The following is a 26,675-nucleotide window of genomic DNA, read 5'->3' on the forward strand; positions in this document are numbered from 1 at the left end:
TGAAGCTGACCACTCAGTGGCAAATTCTGTGACAAAGCAGCTCCACTGTAGTGTATGCCATCCCTCATAAAAGAAGAACCATCAGTAAATAGGATCAGGTCTGAGTTGTTTAAGGGAGTGTTCAAGAGATCATCCCGAGGCTTTTCTGCCATGGACACTAGTGTTTCACAACTGTGTAATGATTCTCCTGAAGTTGGTAAGTCTGGAAGCAAGGTGGCAGGATTAAGGGTTGTACAGCATTTCAGAGTAATATTTTCACTGTTTAGCAAGGTTATTTAATATCTTGTAATTCACTGATCAGAAAATGCCCGTGTTCTCTGTCGTAGCAATAATGCTTCTACCTCATGTGGGCACATAATTGTTAATGGGCATCCTAATACTAGATCAACGGTTTTTGTCACTGGTAAAGCAGTAGCAGCCATGCCTCTAAGGCATGGTGGTGCCCCTGAAGCTATTGGGTCTAGCTGGGCTGAATAATAAGCAACTGGGTGCTGAGAAGGCCCCAAAGTCTGAGTTAAAACACCTGAAGCTACTCCTCTTTGCTCATGTAAAACAAAGTAAATGGCTTGTTGTAATCTGGAATGCCTAGAGCAGGGGCAGACAGGATAGCCTTTTTTAGTTCTGATAGAGCTGATAGGTGTTCAGGCTCTAATTTTAGGGGTTTGGGGACTGAATCCCTTGTTAGTGTTATAAGGGGTTTAGTAATTTTCCCATAGCAAGGAATCCATTGTCTGCAAAACCCCGTTGCTCCCAGAATTGCTCTTAACTGTTTTTTAGTGGTAGGAGCACTCCATTTTTGAATATTCTCAATTCGCTTGGGAGAAATAGAATGGGCACCATTCTGTCAGAATGAACCCCAAATATTTTACTTTGGGAAGACACCACTGAACTTTATCCTTCGAGATCTTATGACCTCTTTTGTGCAATTCCAAAAGAAGGTGTTTACTATCTTCCTGACATGCTTCTGCATCTGCAGAAGCCAAGAGAAGGTAATCTATGTATTTTATTAATTTGCTGTTTTAAATTTTATATTATCTGTATCTTGTCTCAAAATTTGTGCAAATAAGCTCGGGCTCTCTACATAACCCTGGGGCAAACAACTCCACGAACATTGGGTGCCATTCCAGGTGAAAGCAAAAATATGCCTGGAGTTCTCATGTATGGGTATGGAAAAGAAGGCTGAGCACAAGTCTACTACTGTAAAGTTTGTAGCTGTGCTAGGAATAGAAAAAATAATAGTATTGATATTGGAAACTACAGAGTGTCTCTTTATAATGTGATTGTTCAATCTATAGAGTTGTTTGCCTTCGGGCCCCCTTTTCGGTTTTTTAATAGGCAGGATGGGCATGTTGTATTCAGATTTACAAGGGAAAATTATTCCTTGGTCAATTAATGAGTTTATTATTGGGGTAATACCCTCTGTCTATTGCCTCCTTGGAGAAAGGATACTGAGGAATGCAAGGAAATGGGCTGGATTTAGTTTTTATTTGCACAGGAACAGCTGATTTAAGTAAGCCTACATCAGTAGAAGATGTGGCCCAAAGAGACTCTGGTATATCTGTAGGTATTTCAAAGGTGGGAGGCTCTTTTGTCTTCTGACTCTCTGAGAGAAGTACAGGGAGTAAATTTAAGGATTCCTCCGGCACTTCTAAGGAGAGATAGCTACCTGGGGTGGACATTATTGTGGCTTGTAATTTGCATAGTAGATCTCTCCCCAGCAAGTTTGTGGGGGTTCCAGGCATTAAAAGAAAAGAATGTTCAACAGTTAGGGGTCCCATGCATAACATGCGAGGAGAAAGTTTTGGGACCTGTAACGGTTTTCTTGATACACCTACTACATTTAGGGAGCCAATAGAATCACACTTCCCATCTGGTTTGCTTACTAGAACTGACCTAGATGCTCCAGTGTCCAAAAGACAGCCATAGAATGAATTTCCTACCTTTAAAGTGACATGAGGTTCCTTAGTATTTGGGGGGAAATGTATATTATTGGTATTAAAATATCAGGGTCTAGAAAATCAAAGGTTTCATTCTTTGATTCCAAGGCCCTCACCCCCCCTTCACACCTTCATAAAGATGCTTGGGCAGTTTTTTGGGACCCTCCACGCTATTGGGGGTGTTCACCCTAAGTGTAGCATGGTCGAGCTCCATTTCTTATATATTGTTGTTGGGCATTGTGTTGGGTATTATCATTTTCCGCTTTTGGAGCACTGTCATTATTTTGATTGGCATTGTGGTTCTTATAGTTATTATTCCTAAAGTTGTCATTATTTCCATTTTTCTGTAGCCAGCTCCTACAGACTATCATTGCATGGCCTCTCTTCCCACAGAAAATGCATATTAAGAGGTATGTCAATGATTTATCTGTGGATTCCTGCAAAGGGGCCATGTTCTCTCCCTTATTTTTCAATTGTTCCTGTATCATTCTTTCAATTTCTTTTTTTAAGTCTGCCACTGACGTATTGTGTGTCTCAGGTTTTTTTGTATGACCCTTATAGACATAGGTTGCTACTTTCCTCAGTTCTTTGAGGTCCATAGACTCCCAGTTGGGACAGCTAGTTTCAAAGTAGTCTTTTACTACTGAACAACAATTTCTAATGAATTGCCTGCGTATATATTTAATGTCTCTTTCTCTGGTCAAATCAAGGTCCATATATGTATTTCCTATGTCAACAAGTCTGTCCATAAAATGGGAGGGGGTCTCATCAATTTCCTGTCAGGAGCGTTCAAATTTTTCCCATGTTTCAGGTCTATCAGAGCAATCTCTCATTTTTAATCTTTACACTAGTAAAATGACTAGGGTCTGAACTAGGATGGTGGCTGTGTGAGTGAAGGATCTGAGGTCCAAGCAAGTCACTTTCCTTCCCAGAGCCTCAGTTTCCTTATGCAAAATGAGAAGATCATGGCCTCCAAGGTCTCTTCAAATTCAAGGGCCTATCTTTCCATTTATATTAATTGCATGCATGTAAATAGTCAATTGTGAAAAATTTGTTAATGGCATAATTCACCAAACCAAGCCTCTCCTTAGAAAGTACATTTTAGGGGGAAGCTAGGTGCCTCAGTTGGTTGAAAGCCAGGTCCAGAGATGGGAGGTCCTGGGTTCAAATACAGACTCAGACACTTCCTTAGCTATTTGACCCTGGACAAGTCACTTAACCCCCATTGCCTAGCCTTTACCACTCTTCTGTCTTGGAACCAATATACAGTATTGATTCTAAGATGGAAGGTAACAGTTGAAAAAAAATTATGTTTTTAAAAATATGCCACCTTTTCTGGTGGTCAATTATAAAATGCAATCTTTTGATTTGTCTCACAGGATACCTATCAAACATTTTGGTGGGAAGTAAAATGGTATATAGACTATTCTTCCCTGGTAGAGCAATCAAAAAGTATTTATTAAGCAATTACCATGTATTAGGCACTGGGATACATTGCAGATGCAATGTTTTTATTAATTAGGGAAAATTTTTTTCCACCAAAAAAAAAAAAAAAGCGGAACATGACAAATTACAATACTTTTGCTAGCACATTAAAGAATAAATGATACTTTTATTTTCCATGTTTTTATTTTTTTATTTATTTTATTTCTTTTTTATTTCCATGTTTTTATTTTCCAATGTTTGCAGATGTTTCAATGTTTGATATGAACATATAGATTACATGTAGATACATGTATCACATGTAGCCTAAGAATTAAGAATTGCATCTAGATGTGCTCTTCTATTAAAATTTTAATCCTTTGACTTGCCTCACTTCCTCAAGATTGTGAATTTCTTTTAAAACCAGATATCTACTATTCCTTTCCAGTACTCTTCCTGACCTTATTTTCTTTTCTTTGAGCAAAATAAGAAGGCAAAACAAGCACTCTAGTGCAGCCTTTCCTTTCCTGGTGGATGTGGTCATTAAAATGAGTGAGGACCAGATTTGTAGACAGGAACATTATCATTAGGAGAGTGGGCCAATAAAAGAAAAAAAAGTACCAACCCTAGACAGAAGGGATGAGAATGGGAAGTGAAGGCTATAGCCACTGTGGAAATTTTAACTACTAACCATAGGGTGGCAGTATAGGATCCAAATGCTATCCAAATAAGGATGGGAAAAAAAAGGGGAAAGCAAGATGTTCCTTTGGTCAAATTGTGACTACATTTTGGATTGGAGTCCAAAGCTGTATCAGCTTGGGATGAACAGCCCAGCTCATTGAACCAAAACTATATTTTATAAATCAAGATTAGAAAAGTTATTGCTCAGAATAACTTGGTCTGTGATTTTGAAGATTCCTTTTTTGTCAATCATCATCATCATTCCACAGGCCTAAAAAATGAGCTGACAGCTTGCTAAAATTGTACCTGTCTTGTATTTATCACAACCCAGTGCTTAAAGCTCTATCCCTACTAATTATTTTCTAATGTCCATTAACAATATAAGGCAACTATATTTTTTCTTCCTCATTTTGCAGATGGGAAACTTTAGTCCTATCTTAACTCAAAAAAGTATTAAAGCCTTTTAATTTTTAAAGTTTAAAGACTTTTAATTCTGAGCTTTAAGATACATTTGCTAGGGTTAATGTGGTTTCTTTTCCTTGTTTTTTTTTTTTGTACAAAAAGAGGTTTTACTTTTCTGTGATCCTCCGCAAGTTCAAAATAAGGACAGCTATTGCCCAAATGGCAGAAGTCACGTCCAGAGTCACCATCTCTGAAAATGGTTCAGTGCTGCCGATTCTGGGAGCTTCAGCATGGTTGATGATAGAGTCAACAGTGTCATCTTCAAATATAACATTAACAATAATTTAGAGTATGACAACAGCTTTGCATTTTCAAAACACTTGCATGTATTTTTTAAAATCCTTACCCCAGTTTTAGAATGAATACTGCATATTCATTGCAAGGCAAAAGCGTGATAATGGCTAGGCAATGGAGGTTAAGTGACTTGCTTAGGGTCACACAGCTGGGAAGCATCTGAGGTCACATTTGAACCCAGGGCCTCCCTTCTCTAGACCTGGCTCTCTACCTGTAACAGTTAAAATTAGCTTCTCTGCTAAAGTATTATATTTTTAGAGGTTTACTAAAGATTAAGAAATAAAGAAAATACAAAATAAGAAAGCACTAGTGCCTAGGAGGGCCGAAAGGCCCATTCACTTACACTACATCTTGAGCATGTCTTTGGAAGCGGAAGCAGGAAGAGAGAGATCAGTAGGCTTTACAGCCAGTTTAAATAGAAATTTTGATCTCGCCCAGGTGGGGATCTCAGTGAGATTAGAGGGCATCTTGGGAGCTAGAGCAAGGACTTCTGGGGATTGAAGTCCAGGGTTCAAATCTCCATTTTTATATACCCACTGAGTCACCCAGCTGTCTAACACTTCCATGTATTTTGTCAGGATTGGTCCTCACAACATCCTCAGTGAGGTAGATAGCATAGTGTCAAGTACACTAGACTTGGCATCAAGAATCACCTGCCTTAAATATGCATTAATCTTATAACCGAGAGAGGGGGCAGCTGGGTAGCTCTGTGGATTGAGAGCCAGGCCTAGAGATGGGAGGTCCTAGGTTCAAATCTGGCCTCAGACACTTTCCAGCTATATGACCCTGGACAAGTCACTTGACCCCCATTGCCTAGCCCTTACCACTCTTCTGCTTTGGAGCCAATACACAGTATTGACATAAGGGTTAAAAAAACAAAAAACAAACAAACAAACAAACAAAAAACCAGATCAGGCAACGGAGAGTAATGCACTGGGCTCGCTTGAGGGGTTTCTCCTATGTCAAGCTGCTGCTGTTCAATTGTTCGGTTATCTGACTCTTCAGGCCCATGGATAATAGTGTGCCAGCCTCTTCCATCTCTACAATCCCTCCAAGTCTGCCCAAGGTTATGCTCAAGTTATAGTTGGTGCAATTAAGACATGTCTGGCCTGCAGGATTCAATTTTCTCCATTGAGCTCTCGGCCACCTCAGAACTTTCATCCAGGTCTTGGCTTGCCTTTTAGCTTAAATCAGCTCTGAAAGACTAGCTGGTGCTAAAGAGCACAGCATACAAACCCAGCCAGCTCTTTACAGAGCAGGAAGCTTCTGCTTTCCTTCTTCCATCAGCTTCTTTCGGTTATAAAGCTCTACTCCAATGAGCTTCCTGAATTAATTATACATCCTATCTATTTTAGTCAGCACTCCCAGCTGACTCATCCCCAAACTGACTCTCTTCTCTTTAAATTCTCTCTCTTTTTTTTTTAAGGGGGAAGGAGATGGCTGCCAGTCTTTACTCTGCTTTTGTCTCTGTTATCATTCTCTCTCTTCAGGCTTTCTTCAGTTCTCTGCTTCTCTTCTCCTCTCAGGCTTCCAGTATTTTGAATCAGGGACTCCTCATATGGAGAGACCCACCGATGGTCATAATCAGGTATCACTAGTAGATGGTGGACAGTTTTCCCATAATCCCCCAAACAGTTTTGGACATTTAGATTTTCCACTATAGTCTTCCAAACCTTGAAAGCAATCAAATGTAAATGAATTGATGGACAACCATGTGTTGCAATCAGCTTTATATTAATCATTGCTCTTGACCCTGAACATTTTTCTAAAGGACTATTTTTTCTCCCATCCTTATAACTGCTTGATGCTGCTTTTCTCACCAACTGTCATTTCCTATAACTCCTTGTCAGCAAATAAAATGTCCACATGTAATAGGAATAGTATTTTCCATCTCTATTTTGCATATACTTATACATGTACATGTTGGCTCCTCATATAGTGTAAGTACCTTGAGAGTATGGATTCTTTCATTTTTTGTCTTTGTATTCTTAATATCTAGCATCATGTCTGGCTTAGAGTTGGTGTCCAATTGTAGTTTGGGTGAAAGAATCCTAGAAAGCCAGTAGAAAGGAGTCAAAATAATTGGTAACTTCAGTAAAGAGACGCAGAGGAGGATAGTGGAAAGAGCCCTGGACCCAGCATCAAAGGAACAGAATTCATACTCTTTGTCCAATATTTCCTCCTTATGTAGCCTTGGGCAAGTTATTTAACCTCCCTGGGTTTCAGATTCCTACTCTGGAAAATGAAGGGGCTGGAGTGAATAGCTCCTTAGGTTCCTTCCAGCTCTAGATTGAAAATCCTGTAAAAGTAGCAGAATATAAAATAAATCACAAAAATCATCAGCTTTTCTGTGTATCATTAATAAAACCTAATAAGAAATAGATTGAGAAATAGCACTCAAATGGCTACAAAATACATAAAATGTCTGGGAATCAACCTACACAGATACCTACTCTTGAATATAAACACAAAACAATAGAAATAAAGGACATAAGTAATTACATATTTATTGCCCACATCAATATGATTAAATTATTACTACCTTAATTAAATTATGGGTTTAGGGGCCATGCTAACCAAATCACCAAAATGTTGCTTAAAAGTAGATAAAATAATAACAAACATCATCTGAAGGAACACAATTTCACTACTTCAGTAGATATGAAAAAAGTAGGAAAGAAGAGACAAAGTAATACTAGATCTCTCTATTATAAGGCATCATCAAAATTAATAAATATTGGTTTAAAAATACAAAAATTAATAATACAATTGAGTAAGTAAAATCCAGAAGCAATAGAATATAGTAAGCTATTATTACATAAATCTAAAGCTGTTACATGCTTATGTAAGGACCATTTAACATAAACTGCTGAGAACACTGGAAAAACAGTTGATAGTAATTAGGGTTAGACCAATATCCTCCATAATATATTATGATAAACTCCATATTTTTAAAAAATTGTAAGGGAACGAAAAGAGTTAGTTCACATAACAATGGCCAGAGTGAGAATTAATAATTCAATCAAGGATAGAGGCAATCATAGAGGATAAAAATGGATATTTTTAATATTATCATATTTAAAAGTTGTACGAACAAAATCAATGCAGCTAGCATTATGAGAGAATCAATTAATAGGGGGAAAATTTGCAGCAAATATTTCAGATAAAAGTATCTCTGATACCATATATATATAAGGAATTGATATAAATATATAAGTAGAGCCTATCCACAATAGATGAATGGTCAAAGGACACAAATAGCCAGCTTTTAAAATTAGAAATATTTTATGACATAATGCTTCAAATCACTAATGATCAAAGAGATCTACATTAAAGCAACCTTGAAGTATCACCATATGCCCTTCATATTACCAAAGATGATCAAAGATGAAAATTATTAACATTAGAGAACCTGTAGAAATATAGGCATACTTATGTACTGTTGGTTGAACAGGAAAATGGGTCCAATCATTTTTGGAAACAATTTGAAGTTATCCCCCCCCCCCACATCACTAAACTGTACCTATACTGTAACTCAGAAATATCATTACTAGGCATATAAACCAAGAAGGTAAAAAACATAGGGACAGTGAGGCTTTTTTCTGATTTAAAAAATATAGTATCCAAACACTTAGGATTTGCTTTTGACAAATGTGAATTTTAAAGACAGTGATGTGGATTATGTGAGTGGAGACCACTGATCTTGGCTCCTTATGTCACTATTTCCTAGCTCAAACACATTTGTGGCTAAGCCAGAGAGATTATGGGGAGTATTTAAGACCCTTTAACTATAAATGAAGTTATTACCTATAACTGAAAGCTCTGTCTGATCTTTGGTTCAGACCTAGGAGTTGAAAAAGGAGAGGCTTATCTTGAGAGCCCTCATCCTAGCATTTGCTATCTCTGTGTTTGATGAATATGACTAAAGAGCCTTCCTATCCCTGTTAGGATAGATTCTAGCCAATTTATACTGCCCCTATTCTCTACCTCATCTTAGCAAAGTAGAAACCTCACGCCAATGAGGATCATGCCCAGCAAACATCATGCCTGGAAGGGGGAAATCCAAGCAGAACAATGTGCTCAGTAGAACCAAAAACCTACTGAGAACTGCATAACATCACCAAATGATAACTTGCTATGAAAGGAAGGAAGGAAGGAAGGAAGGAAGGAAGGAAGGAAGGAAGGAAGGAAGGAAGGAAGGAAGGAAGGAAGGAAGGAAGGAAAGAAGGAAGGAAGGAAGGAAGGAAAGAAGGAAGGAAGGAAGGAAGGAAGGAAGGAGGAAATGGAGGGAGGAAATATTCCTACTATATTTCATTTAATGCTTATCAAAAAAAAAACCCATGTCTTCTGGGTTATTATAGAAAACATAGTCACATAGTCACATCCGTGGGGATTCATGAGCTATCATTTTGAGTGGATATGGCCCTATGGAGAACCTTGAACCTAGGATAGCTATTCTGAAAGCCCCATATGTGAGGATGAGATACTAATGGTGGTACTCAAAAATATACATAGTACCAGTTTTACTAAATCTCAGAGCTAGGAAGACCTGGTTGGAGTCCTGCCTGCTGTACTTCCTGCTGACTATGTTACTCTGGGGAAGTAATTTTTTTTCACTTTATTTATTTATTCATTCATTCATTCATATATCTATTTATTTATTTATAAAGTTCATTTATTTATTTAATTAATTTTGAATATTTTCCCATAGTTACATGAATCATGTTCTCCCCCCAGCCAATGAACAATTCCACTGGGTATTTACATGTGTCCTTGATCAGAACCTATTTCCATGTTGTTGATGTTTGCAAAATAATCTTTTTAAACGGAAACCCCTAATATCATATACCCATATAAACAAATGATAAATCATATGTTTTTCTTCTGCATTTCTGTTCCCACCATTCTTTCTCTGGATGTGGATAGCCTTCTTTCTCATAAATTCCTCTGGATTGTCCTGGGTCATTGCATTGTTGCTAACAGAAAAATCTGTTACATTCAATTGTGCCACAGTGTATCAGTCTCTGTGTACAGTGTTCTCCTGGTTCTGCTCCTCTTGCTCTGCATCAATTCCTGGAGGTCGTTCCACTTCCCATGGAATTCCTCCAGTTCATTATTCCTTTGGGCACAATAGTATTCCATCACCAACAGATAGCACAATTTGTTCAGCCATTCCCCAATTGAAGGGCATCCCCTCATTTTCCAATTTTTTGCCACCACAAAGAGCGCAGCTATGAATATTCTTGTACAAGTCTTTTTCCTTATTATCTCTTTGGGGGTACAAACCCAGCAGGGCTATGGCTGGATCAAAGGGCAGACAGTCTTTTATCGCCCTTTGGGCATAGTTCTAAATTGCCTTCCAGAATGGTTGGATCAATTCACAACTTGGGGAAATCATTTAACTTCTCAATATTTGAGGCTATGAGTTGTAGATAAAATGCTGACCTACATGATAAAGGGAATTTCTCCCTTTAGGAGTTCTCTGTATCAATGAAATCCCAAGTCCAAACCCTATCCCTGATTTTTAATGGGAAGATAGGTATCAATTGAGAAATGATTTAATAAATTAATTATTAACTCAAATTATAGCTACCAATTTTACTTATGGTGAGACAGTTTCACATTAAGTAATTGTGTAACAAAATATTATTACTCTATTAAAAATGACAAATATGAAGACATCAAAGAAATTTTGGAAGAGTGAAAAAAGGAAAAGTTGAAGAACAATGATCACAATAATATAAAGTAAACTACATTAAGGGCAGCTAGGTGGTGTAGTAGATAGATAGGGCTTGAAACTGGGAGGATTTATCTTCATGAATTCAAGTCCAGCCTCAGACACTCATTAGTTGTGTGACCTTGGGAAAATCACTTAATCCTGTTTGCCTCAATTTCTTCATCTGTAAAATGTGCTGGAGAAGAAAATGACAATCCACTCTAGTGCCTTTGCCAAGAAATCTCTAAATGGGATCATGAAGAGTAGGACTGAGTTGAGTCTGAAATGACTCAACAACAACAAACTACATACTTAAAAGACTTCACAATTCTAATCAATGCAATGTCCAATCATTATGACTTGAGAGGACCTCATGATAAAGCATACCTTCTGCTTTTTATCGGGGATGACAGATAACAGAATGAAGCATTTATTTTCAGACATCAACAATGTCTGATTTATTTGACTGTACTTATTTGTTATAAGAGGGTTTTCTGGTGGAGAGGAGGAGTCATGAAGAAATTATTTTGGTTTTTAAAAAGTGTTAATAAAATATTAAAAAAAAAAGAAAATGAATAGTTAAAATCAGTTTGTCAAATAAGGTTTCCTGAAGGCAAGTTTAGAATAAGGTTTAAAAGGAAGGAAAGGACAGAGATTACCAAAGAGAAGGAGAAAGACTTTTCAGGAGGGGCCAATTTTAGATGAAAAAGCACAGAGTAGATATGATGAAGTTATGTTCTTTGAGGGTGCTGGGAGATAGGGAGAGACTGACAGCGAGGTGTGTCAGATGATAATGGGCCATCAAACAAGAGAAGTTTAAATTTCATCCTGAAAGCAAATGAAAGGCAATGTATGATCTTGAGTCTGATGCCTCAGATGACTCTTAGTGATGGGTTAGGGACATAGGAGAGGTTGTTAGATTACCTTCACACACTGGCTGCCCTGCCAGATGACGTTGTAGCTGAATTAACATGGGCTACTGGAGACTCCGTGCCATTTCCCTCTTCTGTTGTGGTTACTGAAGTGAGCTCTTGTGGGGGAGAATAGAGGCCACCTTCTGAATGTTTATAAACTAAAAGAAAAATTACACATGTATTTCAGTTATATTTTTGGCCATGTATTTCTTTTTTTGCCTTCCTGCGCATAGATTTAGAGTTAGAAGAGAGTTTAAAGTTTATCTAGTGACAATATTCTAGGCTGGTCTTCAAATTTTACAGACAAGAATATTGAGGGGAAATGACACAAGGTGACAAGTAGAAGAGATGGAATTTGACTACACTTATTAAATCAAGTCATCTTTCCTCCTGTACCATGTTTTCTTCCTTCAGACATTAGAATGGGGAAAAGCCTATGAAGCCATCTAGTCTTTCCTTATTTGATCTGTAAGGTGGCTTCTTCCCAGTTGATATTCTTCAATGAACCGCCCTCAAAAAAACAATAGAATGCCATAGCTGAAAGAGACTTTAGAGATGGCCTCGTTCAACATTCTCATTTCACACACTTGAAGTGTAAGCATCACACAGGAGAAGCAACTTGGCCAAAAATGACACAGATACAAGAACATCAAGCCTTTTGACTCTTCTTTTGACAGTCTAGTGCTATTTCCAGAAGATCCTCATAGTCTCTTCTTTGGGGATTTGGATATTGAATATTTGTTTTTATGGTTAAAAATAGCAAATAATTCTATTTCCAAATTTTCTTTGGTTGATATTACTTCATTACTGTCCCTAAAAATCTTCATAATCACTTCTAACTAGATATTGTCCAAGAAATGCATCTATTTCCTACTTGGAAGGCCTTGAAGAAATAGGGGTGGAAAAGAGCTTAGTGTTAGTCTATGGTCTGGATCAGTTCTCTAAATGTAAAATAAAGCAGAATATAAAGGATTGAGGGGAATGGGCCTTCAATTCTAACTTCACCTTCAGCTGTTGTTAAGAAAAGCTCCATTGTGGGGTGTCCCTTGATTGGGGAATGGCTGAACAAATTGTGGTATGTGATGGTGATGGAATATTATTGTGCTATAAGGAATGATGAACTGCTTGACTTCTATATGACCTGGAAAGACCTCCATGAACTGATGCAGAGCAAAATGAGCAGAACCAGGAGAACATTGTACACAGAAACTGAAACATTGTGGGATGATCAAATATAATCAACTTTCCTACTAATAGCAATGCAATGATCCAGGACAATCCAGAGGGACTTATGAGAAAGGATGCTATCCACAGCTATTGGTATTTTGATTCTGATTTTGAAAAAAAATTTTTTTCTTTCTCTCAAAAGTTTAACTTTCTTCCATTTTTTCTTCATATATATACATATATGCATGTGTGTATGTGTGTGTGTATTTGTTTTGTTTTGTTTTTGTTGTTTTTCAATTCTTTTAATAATTGACTCATACATCCCCATAACTCAACACTGCATCCTGAGCTGAACTGGATGTTTTTTAACACCCACTTCAGAGGGGGATTGTATTTTTATAAAAAAAAACCCCAAGATTTTGAAATATTTTGTTCAAGAAAGATCTTCAAGGAAGAAGTTTGCTAATTCCTAAATCCAGAGAATGAACTGTTGTAGAAAGATGCCAGAAAACCTACACTACATCAAGATCCAGAATGAACTTTGGGAGTGGTTGATTGAACTAAAGTTTGATTGAACATTTATTGTAAATGTACACTTTTATGCCAAAGGGGACTTCCCCTAATTTGGCTTTTTGTCAGTGTGCCTAGCAAAACATTGGTTTTGCTTTCTCTCTTTTTTACTCCTCCCTAAGTATTGTAATTTCATAGCTGGGATGTTTACAAAACCCATCAGAGAGACTAGTCTTCCTTGGGCTTCAGGGAGTTTTGTGAATCTTAAAACTATTCCACCCTAATCAGAATGTACTTTAGAAGATCTGATTTAGCTATTTCCTAATCAATAACAATAGAGGTACTTGGACTAACAGAATCAGGTCTTGGGAATCCTACATTTCTCCATCCTCCTTAGTTTAACAAGATTAGGAAGGTCTGCACCAAACTCAAGATTTAATTATCTGAGGAAATGGCCTTCAACAGACATGTGCAGAAAAAGTGGACAGACCCCTGGGCTGTCCTAAGTCAAGCTAAGCTATCATTGGTACAGATGAGATGCAGGAAAGTGACGTAAAACCATCTATATAAGACACGTCACTTCCTCTCTCTTCTCTCTTTCCCTGGAGAGGCAACTCTGGTTGGCAGCATGCTAGGTATTCCGACATCTTGGAGTGGTGGCAGTTATTTGTCTGGGTTTGGATGAGTTTTGCCCTTGAGCTGATTCAGGTTCAGGCATCTTAGCTGAGCCCCTTTGGAGGTCAGGCTGATTCCTCCTTCACACTCAAAATCTTACTTTCTAGATCTCCTAATCTTTCTGCCCTGTACTCGTCCCTTCCTTCTTCCTTCTTCTTAATCTCCTCCACTATATCAATTAAATCACCATAAGATTTTTCCATCTGACTTGGGTGTTTCATTAGGGTTTTATAAGTAAAATCCTTGGTGACCAAAATAATTATTACATTCAGTCTCAACCATGATTTTAACTTTTACAGAAAGAACTATGGGAGTAGAAACACAAAATGAAAACATATGATTTATCACTTGTTTATGGGGATATAGGATTTGGGGTTTTGATTTTTAAAAGATTACTCTATTACAAAAATGAATAATATAGAAAAAGGTATCAAGTGATAACACATGTAGAACCCAGTAGAATTGCTTCTCAGCTCTGGGAGTGGGGAGGGAAGAAGGAGGGAGAGAACATGAGTCATGGAAACATGGACAAATATTTAAAAATAAAGAAAATTAAAAAGAAAAAGAAAGCTCCATTATAGTCTGCAAGGTCCCAGGCATAATGGGAGCTAAATTTATTCACATTAGTGTCCAAAAATCAAATGGGCCTAGGAGAGTTCTCATGAGAGGTTAGGTGGGCTAGAGAAGAAGATAGATGAGAACAGAGAGACTTTAATTCACATGAGAAGAAGTAGTGCCAAGCCTATAGACTCATTCTCCAAAAAGTGATTAAATACTTCCAATGGGGAAGAGGCCTCCCACCAGCTTCTATTAAGCAGGGTATCAGTAGGTGTTAGGAGAAGCTCAGCAGAGAAGTAGCACCATAGTAAATCCCAGGAGGAACAGGAGACCAGTGCAGGAAATGACAGATCAGGAAGAAATCTAGCAGATGACAACAGAGGTTTTTTAGGGAAGAAATCAATGACTGTTTCCAAGTTAGTGATGTTCCAGATGGGACACAACTCTGGGAATGAGAATCATCCAGGCTTGAAGTCTACCCTTTTCTATTAGTACCATGACTGTAGAATAGTATGTGTGGGGTTTGGGGAAGTGGGGAGGTATTTCCCTAGTTATTTCCTTTTTAACCTGCTCAACCAAATGCTTTCATTTGGAATGACTATGTCTTTGGGAGGGGGGTTGTGAGTCATCGTTTGGATATATGTAGACCCAAAGAGTACCTTGAATCTTGGTCTACTTTTCAAGGAGTCATAGTGAAAGGAAGCCTGGGTTACACAAAATCTATATTTTAATTTACAAAATAAAAAAATCATAAATTTATCACTTTTTTCTTCATCATTATTTATCTAGGGATGAAAATAATAAAAAATTTCATTCATATTTTTCTCTTCCTTTAGCATTTGCAGGAGTGGAGGTGAAGGTTTTAGGCCTGTGATTTCATCAATGAAGAAAACACATTTATTTATACCTGGAGGTTAAATAGATTTATCCACTACTATACCATGCTACCTTTTCCTTAATTTACATTTCAACAAAAATCTGCTCCCCTAAGCTCTACACTCCAATATTTGCATAGACCAAATCTAGGAGTGGAATTTTAATTAGTATCACAAAAGTTTTCTAAACAAAACAAAACAAACAACAGCAGCTCCCAAGGTCTTAGATAGGATTTAAAAAAATTTTTTAAGCAAAAGAGCTTTTTGGTCATCAAAAGGAGAAAGCTACAGTTTCCACAGTACAGACCAAGTTCATGGTATTGTGAATCAGATAGTACTTACAACATTGGTATACTAGAAGAATCATGGCTATTAAGAAAAAGATGCTCGGCAGTGTAGCGGCAATGATGAGTGCTCCGCTCCAAGAGTCTGGTCCTTTAGCTGTGGGGAGGGCAAGGAATAATATGTGTGAGCCACGAAGCACAACAGCATCTCCCTATCCTTTATTCTCTCATAGGTGATAGGAAAGGCTATTCTCCACTTGGCCCAAACTACTATCCAATGTTGAACAATTGGAATTTTCATTACATAACTTTTTAGTGAAATACCATTTTGATCTAAAAATAAAAGAGATCTCAAATTCAATAGTCAACAACAATAGCTAACATAATAGCTATTCACTGTAACAACAATGGTGAATAATAGCATATTTAGGACAATCAGATTTACAAAGTACTTTACATGAATTGGATAATGCTATTATCTCCATTCATAGATAAAGAAACTGAGGCCACAGAAGGTCCTCTGTCACAAGGTCACACAGCTAGTAAGTGTCTGAGGTAGGATTTGAACTCAAGAGTTTCTTATTGCAAGTCCAGGCCATTCCCTCCACCAAGTCACTTTAATGGCCTAATTCAGTTTGCTTCAATCAACAAACACAAGAAGAGCCCGTTATGTGCCAGACAAATGAAAAAGTCTCTTTTGTCAAGGAAGTTACATTCTGCTGGGGTGAAGGGGAACAACATATACACAAACATATACGAAATCAGTACAATGTAATTTCAGGGGACAGGAAAAGTCAATGAGGGAAATTAGGCCAACCTTGACCCCTGAAATGAGATTTTGTTTTTGAAAGAAAAAAATATATTGGCATACACTGAAACATGTGAGTCTTTATCCAGAGTTCTCACTTGTAACGAGTTATGTCCCCATCAGAGCACTGTTTCTCTTTATTACTTTAATGCTATTTAGTTGCTGCTTTTTAAACACTTACTTTCGGGTTTAGAATCAATACTAAGTATCAGTCCCAAGGCAGAAGAGTGGTAAGGGCTGGGCAATGGGGGTCAAGTGACTAGCCCAGGGTCACACAGCTGGGAAGTGTCTGAGGCCAGATTTGAACCCAGGATCTTGCATCTCCAAACCTAGCTCTTTACTGAGTTACCTAGCTAGTCCCAATGCTATTTTTTAATCCCTTCCCTTCCCTCTTGGAGTCAATACTGTGTATTGGCTCCAAGGCAGAAGAGTGGTAAGGGCTAGGCAATGGGGGTCAAGTGACTTGCCCAGGGTCACACAGCTGGGAAGTGTCTGAGGCTAGATTTGAACCCAAGACCTCCCATCTCTAGGCCCGACTCTCAATCCACTGAGCCACCCAGCTGCCCCCATCCCAATGCTATTTTGTTATTAATAGTGGCCCCCAAAGTACAAGAGTAGTGATGCTGGTAGCTTGGATAAGCCCAAGAAAAGTGCCTAGGTGTGTTCATATGAGAAATACTTATTAAATAATGGGGTTCACTATTCCACATAATTTTCAACTTAGCTGAAGAGTCTTGAAACATACCAGCTGTCTAAAATGAGGTCCTACCGGCCCTATTAATATACATGTTGTCTCCCCTGATAGAATGTAAATTCCTGGAGGGCTGGGACTGTTTTCACCTTTGCCTTTTTATCTCCAGCATCCAGCAATGCCTGGCACAAAGGGATTTAATAATTTCTTTTGGATTCATTGATTGAAATAAGGACTGATGAACCAACAGCAGAACTGATAAGCTGATAAATGTTTAACATTTGTTGCAAGCTGTTCCCTAAAGAAGTGGAAATGGGTGAACTGTGGATAAACTGAGGCTTCCCTATCACCTCCTCTTCTCCCCCCGTCTGGGCTAGGGTTACTTAGTCAGTCAAGAGCTGAGGAAGGACTTAAGTTACTGCTTCCAGTAGCATCCTATGTCTAGTGACAGTGAGATTGAGGATTTAGAGTATAATTAAAGAATTTTATTTTATTTTTTAAGGCAATGGGGGTTAAGTGACTTGCTCAGGGACACAGAGCTAGGAAGTATCTGAGGCCAGATTTGAACCTAAGACTCCCATCTCTGGGTCTGGCTCTCAATCCACCAAGCCACCCAGCTGCTCCCAAAGAATTTTATTTTACATATTTTTCTGCCTTTCCTTTTTCTCATTGCCAATCAGGTATTCCTGAATTCATGGGCATTGAGTTCACATAAAACAAGGTAGTACAGTAATAAAGCTGAACAGGTAGGTTGTGGCCAGGTTGTGAAGGCCTTTAAATGCCCATCAGGAGAGTTTATATTTGGTCCTACAGGTCAATGGATCATAAATTCAGAGCTAAAAAGGATGGCAGCAGTTATCTAGTACTTGCCCCTGATTTTATTTACTTATTTATAACCCTTCCCTTTTGTCTTAGAATTGGTATCATTTCTAAGGCAGAAGAGTAGTAAGGCCTAGGTAAGTTGGGATTATGTGACTTAGCCAGGGTCACACAGCCAGGAAGTTTCTGGGGTCAGATTTGAACTCAGGTCTTTCCAACTCCATATTGTCTGGTGCTCTATCCACTGTGCTATCTAGCCACCCCTAAACCCCTGATTTTCCACATGAGGAAATTATAGGCCCAGGTGATTTGCCCAAGATCACACATTAAGTACAATAGGGAGTACAACAGTGATATGGTCAGAATTGTGCTTTAAGAAAATCAGTTTGGGAACTATGTGGATGAATTTGAAACAGATGGAGAAAACAGGAAGACTCATGAGAAGATTACTAGTGCAGAAGTGAAGTGAGCAGAACCAGAAGAACATCATACATAATGACAGCAATATTTTTTAATAAACAACTGTGATAACCTAGTTATTCTCAGCAATGTAATCCAAAACAATCCCAGACAGCCGTGATGGAAAATGCCCTCTAACCCTCTAGAAAGAATTGATGGAGTCTGAATGCAGAATGAAACATACTATATTCTTTCCTTCCTTCCTTCCTTCCTTCCTTCCTTCCTTCCTTCCTTCCTTCCTTCCTTCCTTCCTTCCTTCCTTCCTTCCTTCCTTCCTTCCTTCCTTCCTTCCTTCCTTCCTTCCTTCCTTCCTTCCTTCCTTCCTTCCTTCCTTCCTTTCTCTCTCTCTCTCTCTCTCTCTCTCTCTCTCTCTTTCTTTCTTTCTTTCTTTCTTTCTTTCTTTCTTTCTTTCTTTCTTTCTTTCTTTCTTTCTTTCTTTCTTTCTTTCTTTCTTTCTTTCTTTCTTTCTTTCTTTCTTTCTTTCTTTCTTTCTTTCTTTCTTTCTTTCTTTCTTTCTTTCTTTCTTTCTTTCTTTCTTTCTTTCTTTCTTCCTTTCTTTCTTCCTTTCTCTCTCTCTCTCTCTCTCTCTCTCTCTTTCTTTCTTTCTTTCTTTCTTTCTTTCTTTCTTTCTTTCTTTCTTTCTTTCTTTCTTTCTTTCTTCTTTCTTTCTTTCTTTCTTTCTTTCTTTCTTTCTTTCTTTCTTTCTTTCTTTCTTTCTTTCTTTTTCATTAGCATAGAGATGATAATTGAACATATGTAAGCTCAGTGATGAGGTCATCAAGAGAAAGAGGGCCAAGATAGAGCCTTGGGGACACTCATAGTTAGGGGGTATGTTCTGGATTATGATCCAGCAAAGGAGACTGAAGGGTGGTCAGGCAGGTAAGAGGAGAATCATAGAACATCACAAAAAACAAGGGACAGAGAGTATTTTAGAGGAGATGGTGGTCAACAGTGTCAAATGCCACAGAAAGGTTAAGAATAAGGGCTAAAATAGGCCATCAAGTTTGCTAAGTAAGAGATCACTGGTGACTTTTGAAAGTGTAGTTTCTGTAAAATGATGCGCTAGATTACAGAGGGTTTAAAAGAGAATGAGAAGAGAACAAAATGAACGAATATAGCTAGGCTTCCAAGGAATTTATCTGAATATAGGATGATCTATACCAACATTATTGTTAACTTAAAAGATTCAAGCTCTGGAGCTGGAAGTGGTCATCTAGTTCAGTTCCAGCCTTTTACAGGAGAGGAAAGAGATTAAGTGACTTGCCTAATGTAACGCATAGAAAAAGTGATAGGAAAAAAGATTTGAATTCAGGTCCTGTGACTCAAAATTTAGCCAGTTTTCTCCTGTACCATGCAGCTATGTCCCGCACAAATGGATTGACCTTAGACGAGGCCAGAATGAGTTATCTGAAGGGGAAGTACCTGTTGCCCATTTGGGCAAAATTTCTGGAGCAGGTTATGTGAGAAGGAACTGAGAAATGCTTCCTCACCTAGGCCGAGCCAAATGTAGCTATCTTTTAAAATAGAACCATTACAGAATCATCAGGGGTCAGAGATTCCTTTACCAATTTTGGCAGATGATCCAGAATCTGCTACTATCTATTGCATAGGTTGCCCTAGATAGTGGTAGACTGTCCAGTTAGCAATTGAGGTCGCCTAACTTCTGGCCTGAGTTTTTGACTTTCATCTTAATTTCAAGAATGTTATCGTCTTTATCCTCCCTCTACTAGCTGTTGGTACGGTTTCAGTTCTCAGAAAAGCTCAGGGAGGAATGAAGTTTATATCATGAACTTTGGGTTGAGAACAAAGAATCAACTTGTTTTATGTCTTGGATCCCTCTGGATCTATGGAATCCTTCTCAGACTAATGTTTTTTTTTTTTCTAAACCCTTACCTGCCATCTTAGAATCAATACTGTTTATTGGTTCCAAGGCAGAAGAGTGGTAAGGGCTAGGCAATGGGGGTCAAGTGACTTGCCCAAGGTCACACAGCTAGCAAGTATCTGAGGTCATATTTGAACCCAGGACCTTTCATTTCTGGATTGATTCTCAATCCACTGAGCCACCCAGCTGCTTCCTAATGTTTTACATAAAATAAAATACACATGATTACAAAGGAAATCAATTATATTGAAAGAAATATAACTTTTTTCCATCAAAGTTCAAGGACCCCTGAAATCTACCTCAGATTAAGAACCAGTTGGTTAGACAGTGTGACCTTGCCTAATCAGCATTGCTGAGCAGTGCGAGAGAAAAATTTAATGCTCAATGCTGATGCATCTTTGCTGCTTTCTCCAAGAAGGACATTTCCAGAAAATGAGAGCAGATATTCAGTACTGTTTTCATCTGTAACCTAGTTGAAATGCTTTTGGGATAGTGTAAGTTCATGGCAAGCATTGCCCAAGCTCTCATGCCTGTTTTTTCCCCCTTTTATAGGGGGAACCCCAAATGCTAAATCCGAAACCAAAACCGTCATTTGACTTATATGGAAATATAAGGTCACTAGGATTTTAATAACTGTAAGTTAGTAGTTCCTCCTTTTAATCAGCTGCTTATTTTTTTGTTTGTTTTTTAAAACTCATACCTTTTGTCTTAGAATCAGTAGGAAGTATTTGTTCCAAGGCAGAAAATACAGGAAGAGCTAGGCAAAGGAGGTTAAGTGACTTGCCCAGGGTCATCCAGCTAGGAAGTGTCTTAGACCACATTTGAACCCAGGACGTCCCATCTCCAGGCCAGGCTCTCTATCCACTGAGCAACCTAGCTGTCCTTGTGCTACTTTTTTTTTTTTTTGGTAAAGTGAGAGGTATGACTGGGCTGTGGATTTCAGATATAAAGAAAGGAAGCTGGAACATCAATGGATCTATGGAAATAATCATTGCTTTATGTCTGCCAGCAATTGGCTGACAGATGGAACTAGAAGCTTTTTGTTTTTGCTTTTTAAGTTCAAGCCTTAGTACCCCTCAGTCTCTATAGCATTCCTATGCAATAATGGTTTTTACCGGCTTAATTTGGTGAAGCAGGGTAAAATGGAAAGAGCCAGAGGGTAGGAGGTCCAGTAAGTCAGTCAGTGTCAAAGTCAGCTCTAGACTCCCGGGTCCTAACTCTCTGGATCTTCTCTTTTTTGATCACGTGTATATCTCGTTTGTACAGAGCATATTGTATCCTATCTGTGTTATTAGACTCTTAGCTCCTCCAGAGCAGGGACTGTCCATTCTCTTTCCTTGGATTCTCAGCCCTTGGAACAGGGCCTGGAGCATGACAGCCACTTCAGAAATGCTTGTTGTCTGCATTTGATTAATTTGCAACAGGATGAGATTGGATTTGGTGATCTGTAAGGTCACTTTTGGGGCCATAGTGGTTAGAGGGCTGGCTTTGGAGTCAGGAAGTCCTGAATTCAAATTCACCACAGACACTCACTAATTCTGTGACCCTGGGAGAGTCACTTGATATTGTTTGCCTCTGTTTTATTGCCTATAAAATGAGCTAGAGAGGCAAATCACTTCAGTATTTTTGTCAAGAAAACTCCAAATGGGATTATGAAGAGTGGGACATGACTGAAAAAAACCATTTTTAGTTGTGATAGTCCCTGGCTCTATGTATTCATGAAAAAATGATGTAGTGGGGACAGCTAGGTGGCTCAATGGATTGAGAGTTAGGTCTAGAGACAGGAGGTCCTGGTTCAAATATGGCTTCAAACACTTCCTAGATGTGTGACCCTGAGAAAGTCACTTAACTTGGAAATGAGACTTGATATTAATTCTAAGAGGAAAGGGAAAGAAAGAAAGGAATAAAGAAAGAAAGAAAGAAAGAAAGAAAGAAAGAAAGAAAGAAAGAAAGGAAGAAGGAAGGAAGGAAGAAGAAAGAAAGAAAGAAAGAAAGAAAGAAAGAAAGAAAGGAATAAAAGAAGAAGAAAGAAAGAAAGAAAGAAAGAAAGAAAGAAAGAAAGAAAGAAAGAAGGAAGGAAGAAAAGAAAGGAAGAAAGAAGAAAGAAAGAAAGAGAAGAAAGAAAGAAAGAAAGAAAGAAAGAAAGAAAGAAAGAAAGAAAGAAAAGAAAGAAAGAAAGAAAGAAAGAAAGAAGAAAGAAAGAAAGAAAGAAAGAAAGGAAAGAAAGAAAGAAAGAAAGAAGAAAGAAAGAAGGAAGGAAGAAAGAAAGGAAGGAAGGAAGGAAGGAAGGAAGAAAGGAAGGAAGGAAGGAAGGAAGAAGGAAGGAAGGAAGGAAGGAAGGAAGGAAGGAAGGAAGAAAGAAAGGAAGGAAGAAAGGAAGGAAGGAAGGAAGGAAGGAAGGAAGGAAGAAAGAAAGGAAGAAAGAAAGAAAGGAAGAAAGAAAGAAAGGAAAGAAGGAAAAAAGAAGGAAGGAAGGAAGAAAGGAAGAAGGAAAGAAAGGAAGGAAGGAAGGAAGAAAGAAGAGAAAAAAGAAGGGAGGGAGGGAGAAGGATGAAAGAAAAAAGAAAGGAAGAAAGAAAAGAAAGAAAGAAAGAAAGAAAGAAAGAAAGAAAGAAAGAAAGAAAGAAAGAAAGAAAGAAAAGAAAGAAAGAAGAAAGAAAGAAAGAAGAAAGAAAGAAAGAAAGAAAGAAAGAAAGAAAGAAAGAAAGGAAGGAAGGAAGGAAGGAAGGAAGAAAGAAAGAAAGGAAGGAAGGAAGGAAGGAAGGAAGGAAGGAAGGAAGGAAGGAAGGAAGGGAAGGAAGGAAGAAAGAAAGGAAGGAAGGAAGGAAGAAAGAAAGAAAGGAAGAAAGAAAGAAAGGAAGAAAGAAAGAAAGGAAGAAAGAAAGAAAGGAAGAAGGAAAGAAAGGAAGGAAGGAAGGAAGAAAGGAAGAAGGAAAGAAAGGAAGGAAGGAAGGAAGAAAGGAAGAGAAAAAAGAAGGGAGGGAGGGAGGAAGGATGAAAGAAAAAAGAAAGGAAGAAAGAAAGAGAAAAAAGAAAAAGAAAAACTATAGTAGGGTTAAAATAGCAAACCCAGTTAGCATTTTACACAGCACCTTTAAGGCTTGCAATATGCTTTACAACTGTTCTCTCATTTGATTCTCCTAACAACTTCAGGAGCGAGGTGATCCTATTATCTCCATACTTTAGAGGGGGAAATTGCGCTTAAACGCCTTGCCTACGGTAGTAGAGTTGGTTTCCTAAGCTGGATTTGTCTGTCTTCCTGACTTTAGAGCCAGTGCTCAGCCATTGTACATTTACTTACCTTATTAGACTACGAGACACAAGAACTCGATCTGAGGCTTGCCTTGGTCCCCAGACCATGTGCCTGTGGACACATGACCCGGCCTTTTTGGACCTCAGATCCTCACCTTGAAAACAAGGATAAGGATCACCAGCACTGTTTGTCTCAAGGAGGCAAGTTGGTAAGGAAATGCTTTATAAATTGCAAAGCAGTTCACAATGCCAGACTCTCAGCTGGTTACAGTGATGCTGCTGCTGCCCAGAAAATCCCCCCCTCCCCCCCTCGACTCTTCACACAAACTCCACTAAACTAGCTGTGCAAGAAAATCTGAGTCATAACTTTTAGTCACATTCAGGAAACTTTTAGACTCAAAACAAGAGAATTCAGCCCTATCACCCAGACTCACTTTGCTCTCCAGTTGGGACTCTCAGTGACTCTGACCTTCATGATTAAATTCATTAGAAAATTTTCTCTTATTTTGTTTTAGGAATTTGGCAGCTCTGAATTTTATGCATAATCTGGAAGTTGCTTTTACAAACAAATCCTCTAATATAAATAAATTCTCTCATGCATTGCTTATTTCTTTTAAAAGTGGAGTGGAACTATCATCCTTTTTCCTGTTCTACTTCATATTCGGAAATTTAATCATTTTTCTTATTTGGCATTTGTCAAATTCAGAATTTTAAAAATTTAATTAATTAAATTTATTTTTCTTTTTTGGCATTTGGTCTAATTCATAATTTAAAAATTTAAATTTGTTTTAATTATTCTTTATGGGCATTTGTCTAATTCAGCATTTCAAAAATTTAACTTATTTTTCTTTTTTGGTTTTTGTCAAATTCCTAATTTAAAATTTATCTTTCTTTTTCTTTTTCCACTTGTCAAGTTCAGAATTTTAAAATTTGAATTTCTTTTTCAGTATGAGAAAACATACTGCTACTAGAATCTGATAAGCACAAATATGCTATGAAAAATAAGCCAATGCTGTTAATAATATTGCATTTGTCATACAGTGTTATATTTTTTCCTTCTAAAAAGTTTTGACAATTGCATGAAAAATTGTCATAATTTTTTCAAAGTAATTTGATTATGGCATCCCATTTCTTCATCATAAAAATTCTGTCAGGGCATTAGAATGTTGCTCCCTTTTTACAGATAAAGAAACCAGGCCAGGGAGAGATGATATGAGCTGTCCCAAAGCCCACAGCAAGTTACAAGTGGAAGTGGGATTAAAGCATACAATTCCTGACTTGATATCCTTTGACATCCTGACAAATGGAATATTATAGTACTGTAAGAAATGTCAAATGGGAAGAACTCACAGAAGTAGATGAGGATTTAGATGACCTGATGGCAAGCGAGTTAAGCAGAAACAGGAAAACAACCACAAAGGAAACAACAAAAACTGTAAATGAAAGACAATAAACCCAAGCTGAAAGTTGGGTGATTAAAAGGACCAAACATGACCCCCTAGAAGAGCTGGAAAAATACACTGGCCTCTTTTGATCACAGAGGTGTGGATATTGAATATACTGTCCTTTGGCTGATCTGTTCCCTCCCACTCTCCCCCTGGATTTCTTTTAAAATCTTTGTTACAAGTCATGGTTCACTGGGTAGTGGAGGGGGAGGAATGCATCAGAAAATGCCTTTTCTACCTTTCCAGTCTTATACCTTACTCTCTTCCACCTACTCGATGATACAGTGATATCAACTTCCTTGCTCTTTTTTTGTTTTTTCTTAAAATTTACTTTCGATCTTAGTATAAATTGCAAGGCAGAAGAACACCAAGGATTAGGAAATCAGAGTTAAGTGACTCCCCAGAGTCGCACAGCTAGGAAGTGTCTGACACTAGATTTAAACCCAGGACTTCCTGTCTCCAAGCTCTATTCACCTAGCTGCCCCTAGCTCCCTTTCTGTTCTTCGAACATGACACTCCATCTTTCAACTCTGAACATTTTTACTGACTGTCCACCATGCTTGGAAATCTTTCCCTCCCCATCTCTACCTTCCCTGGCTTTCTTCAAATCTCAAAATTCCACAGTGAAGAAGCTTTCCCAGTTCTTTTGTTTTTAAACCCTTACCTTTTGTCTTAGTATCAACACTGTGTATTGGTTCCAAGACAGAAGAGTAGTAAAGGCTAGGCAATGGGGGTCAAGTGACTTGCCCAGGATCACACAGCTAGGAAGAATTTGAGGCCAAATTTGAACCCAGGAATCCCCTATCTCTAGGCCTGACTCTCCATCCACTGAGCCACCTGCTGTCCCCATTGCTCCTCAGTTCTCCTTAGCTCTTTCCCTCTGAGATGGTCGCCATTTTGTCTTTCCCCAATTAGATTGAGCTTCCTGGGAGCACAGATTGCCTTTACCTATTTTTTTTTAGTACAGAGCCTCACACATAGAAAGTACTTAATAAAATGCTTATTGACTTCACTTGTAATAAATGTGATATAAAAACCAAAGGTACAACTATTTAAAAAGATAATTTTTAAAGATAATTAAGGATTTTAATTTGTCGGGCTTGGGTTAAACAAGTTTTCTGAAATGAGTACTTACGTAAGGTGACATTTGCTGATACACGAGAATCCCATAATCGATTGAGCATATAAAAGGGAATTGTTGTTTGATTGATATGCAGTTCACTTTGAATATCATACAACTTAGTGACTGGATCTTGGAAAATGCTGGTGTTGACAGAAGTTAGTACTTTCCCATTATTCACCCAGGAGAGCTTAGGCTGTGGATAACCTTGCCTAGATGAACAAGTCATCCTCCAGTAACCAGTTTCTTCATACACCTCCGTAGTAGGTTCTGGGAAGTCAGCTGCATAAAGAATAAGGAGATAAGTACATACAGAAGGTAGAAACATATTTGATATGGGCTCTATGTTAGACTTTGTAATTGAAATTAATAGTCTTGTAATTGGAAGAATATTCATCTGAGATGGAGAGGGCCAATATTTTGCCAAGTGGCTATATCTCAAAGAACAATTCTTCTGCTTGTGTGTGACCTTGTTGCTCCAACTCATATTCATTCCTTGTAGAGGAACAGAAGGAGGACACATAGGCTAGGCCATCTGTTTCTCAAACATTTCTCAAAATGTTGCTGTCTGAATCACTCTGTCATGCCCCAAAGCCTCTTCATTCTAGAAGACCATTTCTGTTCCTTCCTTCCTTCCTTCCTTCCTTCCTTCCTTCCTTCCTTCCTTCCTTCCTTCCTTCCTTCCTTCCTTCCTTCCTTCCTTC

The 26,675-nt window shown here is 38.1% G+C and overlaps 1 protein-coding gene across 2 annotated transcripts in view; it reads right to left on the bottom strand.

The window, feature by feature from the left end:
- Window positions 1-3,555: 3,555 nt before the first annotated feature.
- CD80 (CD80 molecule) overlaps window positions 3,556-26,675 on the bottom strand; it is a 42,572-nt gene continuing 19,452 nt past the window's right edge. Inside the window, exons 4-7 of one of the 2 annotated variants that reach the window (XM_056793496.1) lie at window positions 25,987-26,253; window positions 15,554-15,652; window positions 11,437-11,584; window positions 3,556-7,095 (exon numbers count right to left, since the gene is read on the bottom strand). In XM_056793496.1, coding sequence (XP_056649474.1) covers window positions 11,439-11,584; window positions 15,554-15,652; window positions 25,987-26,253 — 512 coding nt within the window. In that variant the 3' untranslated portion in view covers window positions 3,556-7,095; window positions 11,437-11,438. Of the gene's footprint in view, window positions 7,096-7,172; window positions 9,916-11,436; window positions 11,585-15,553; window positions 15,653-25,986; window positions 26,254-26,675 lie in introns of those variants that run through there. The other variant, XM_056793495.1, reaches the window with a different exon arrangement.

Source organism: Monodelphis domestica, chromosome 4, assembly GCF_027887165.1.
Source record: "Monodelphis domestica isolate mMonDom1 chromosome 4, mMonDom1.pri, whole genome shotgun sequence".
Classification (NCBI taxonomy): Eukaryota; Metazoa; Chordata; class Mammalia; order Didelphimorphia; family Didelphidae; genus Monodelphis; species Monodelphis domestica.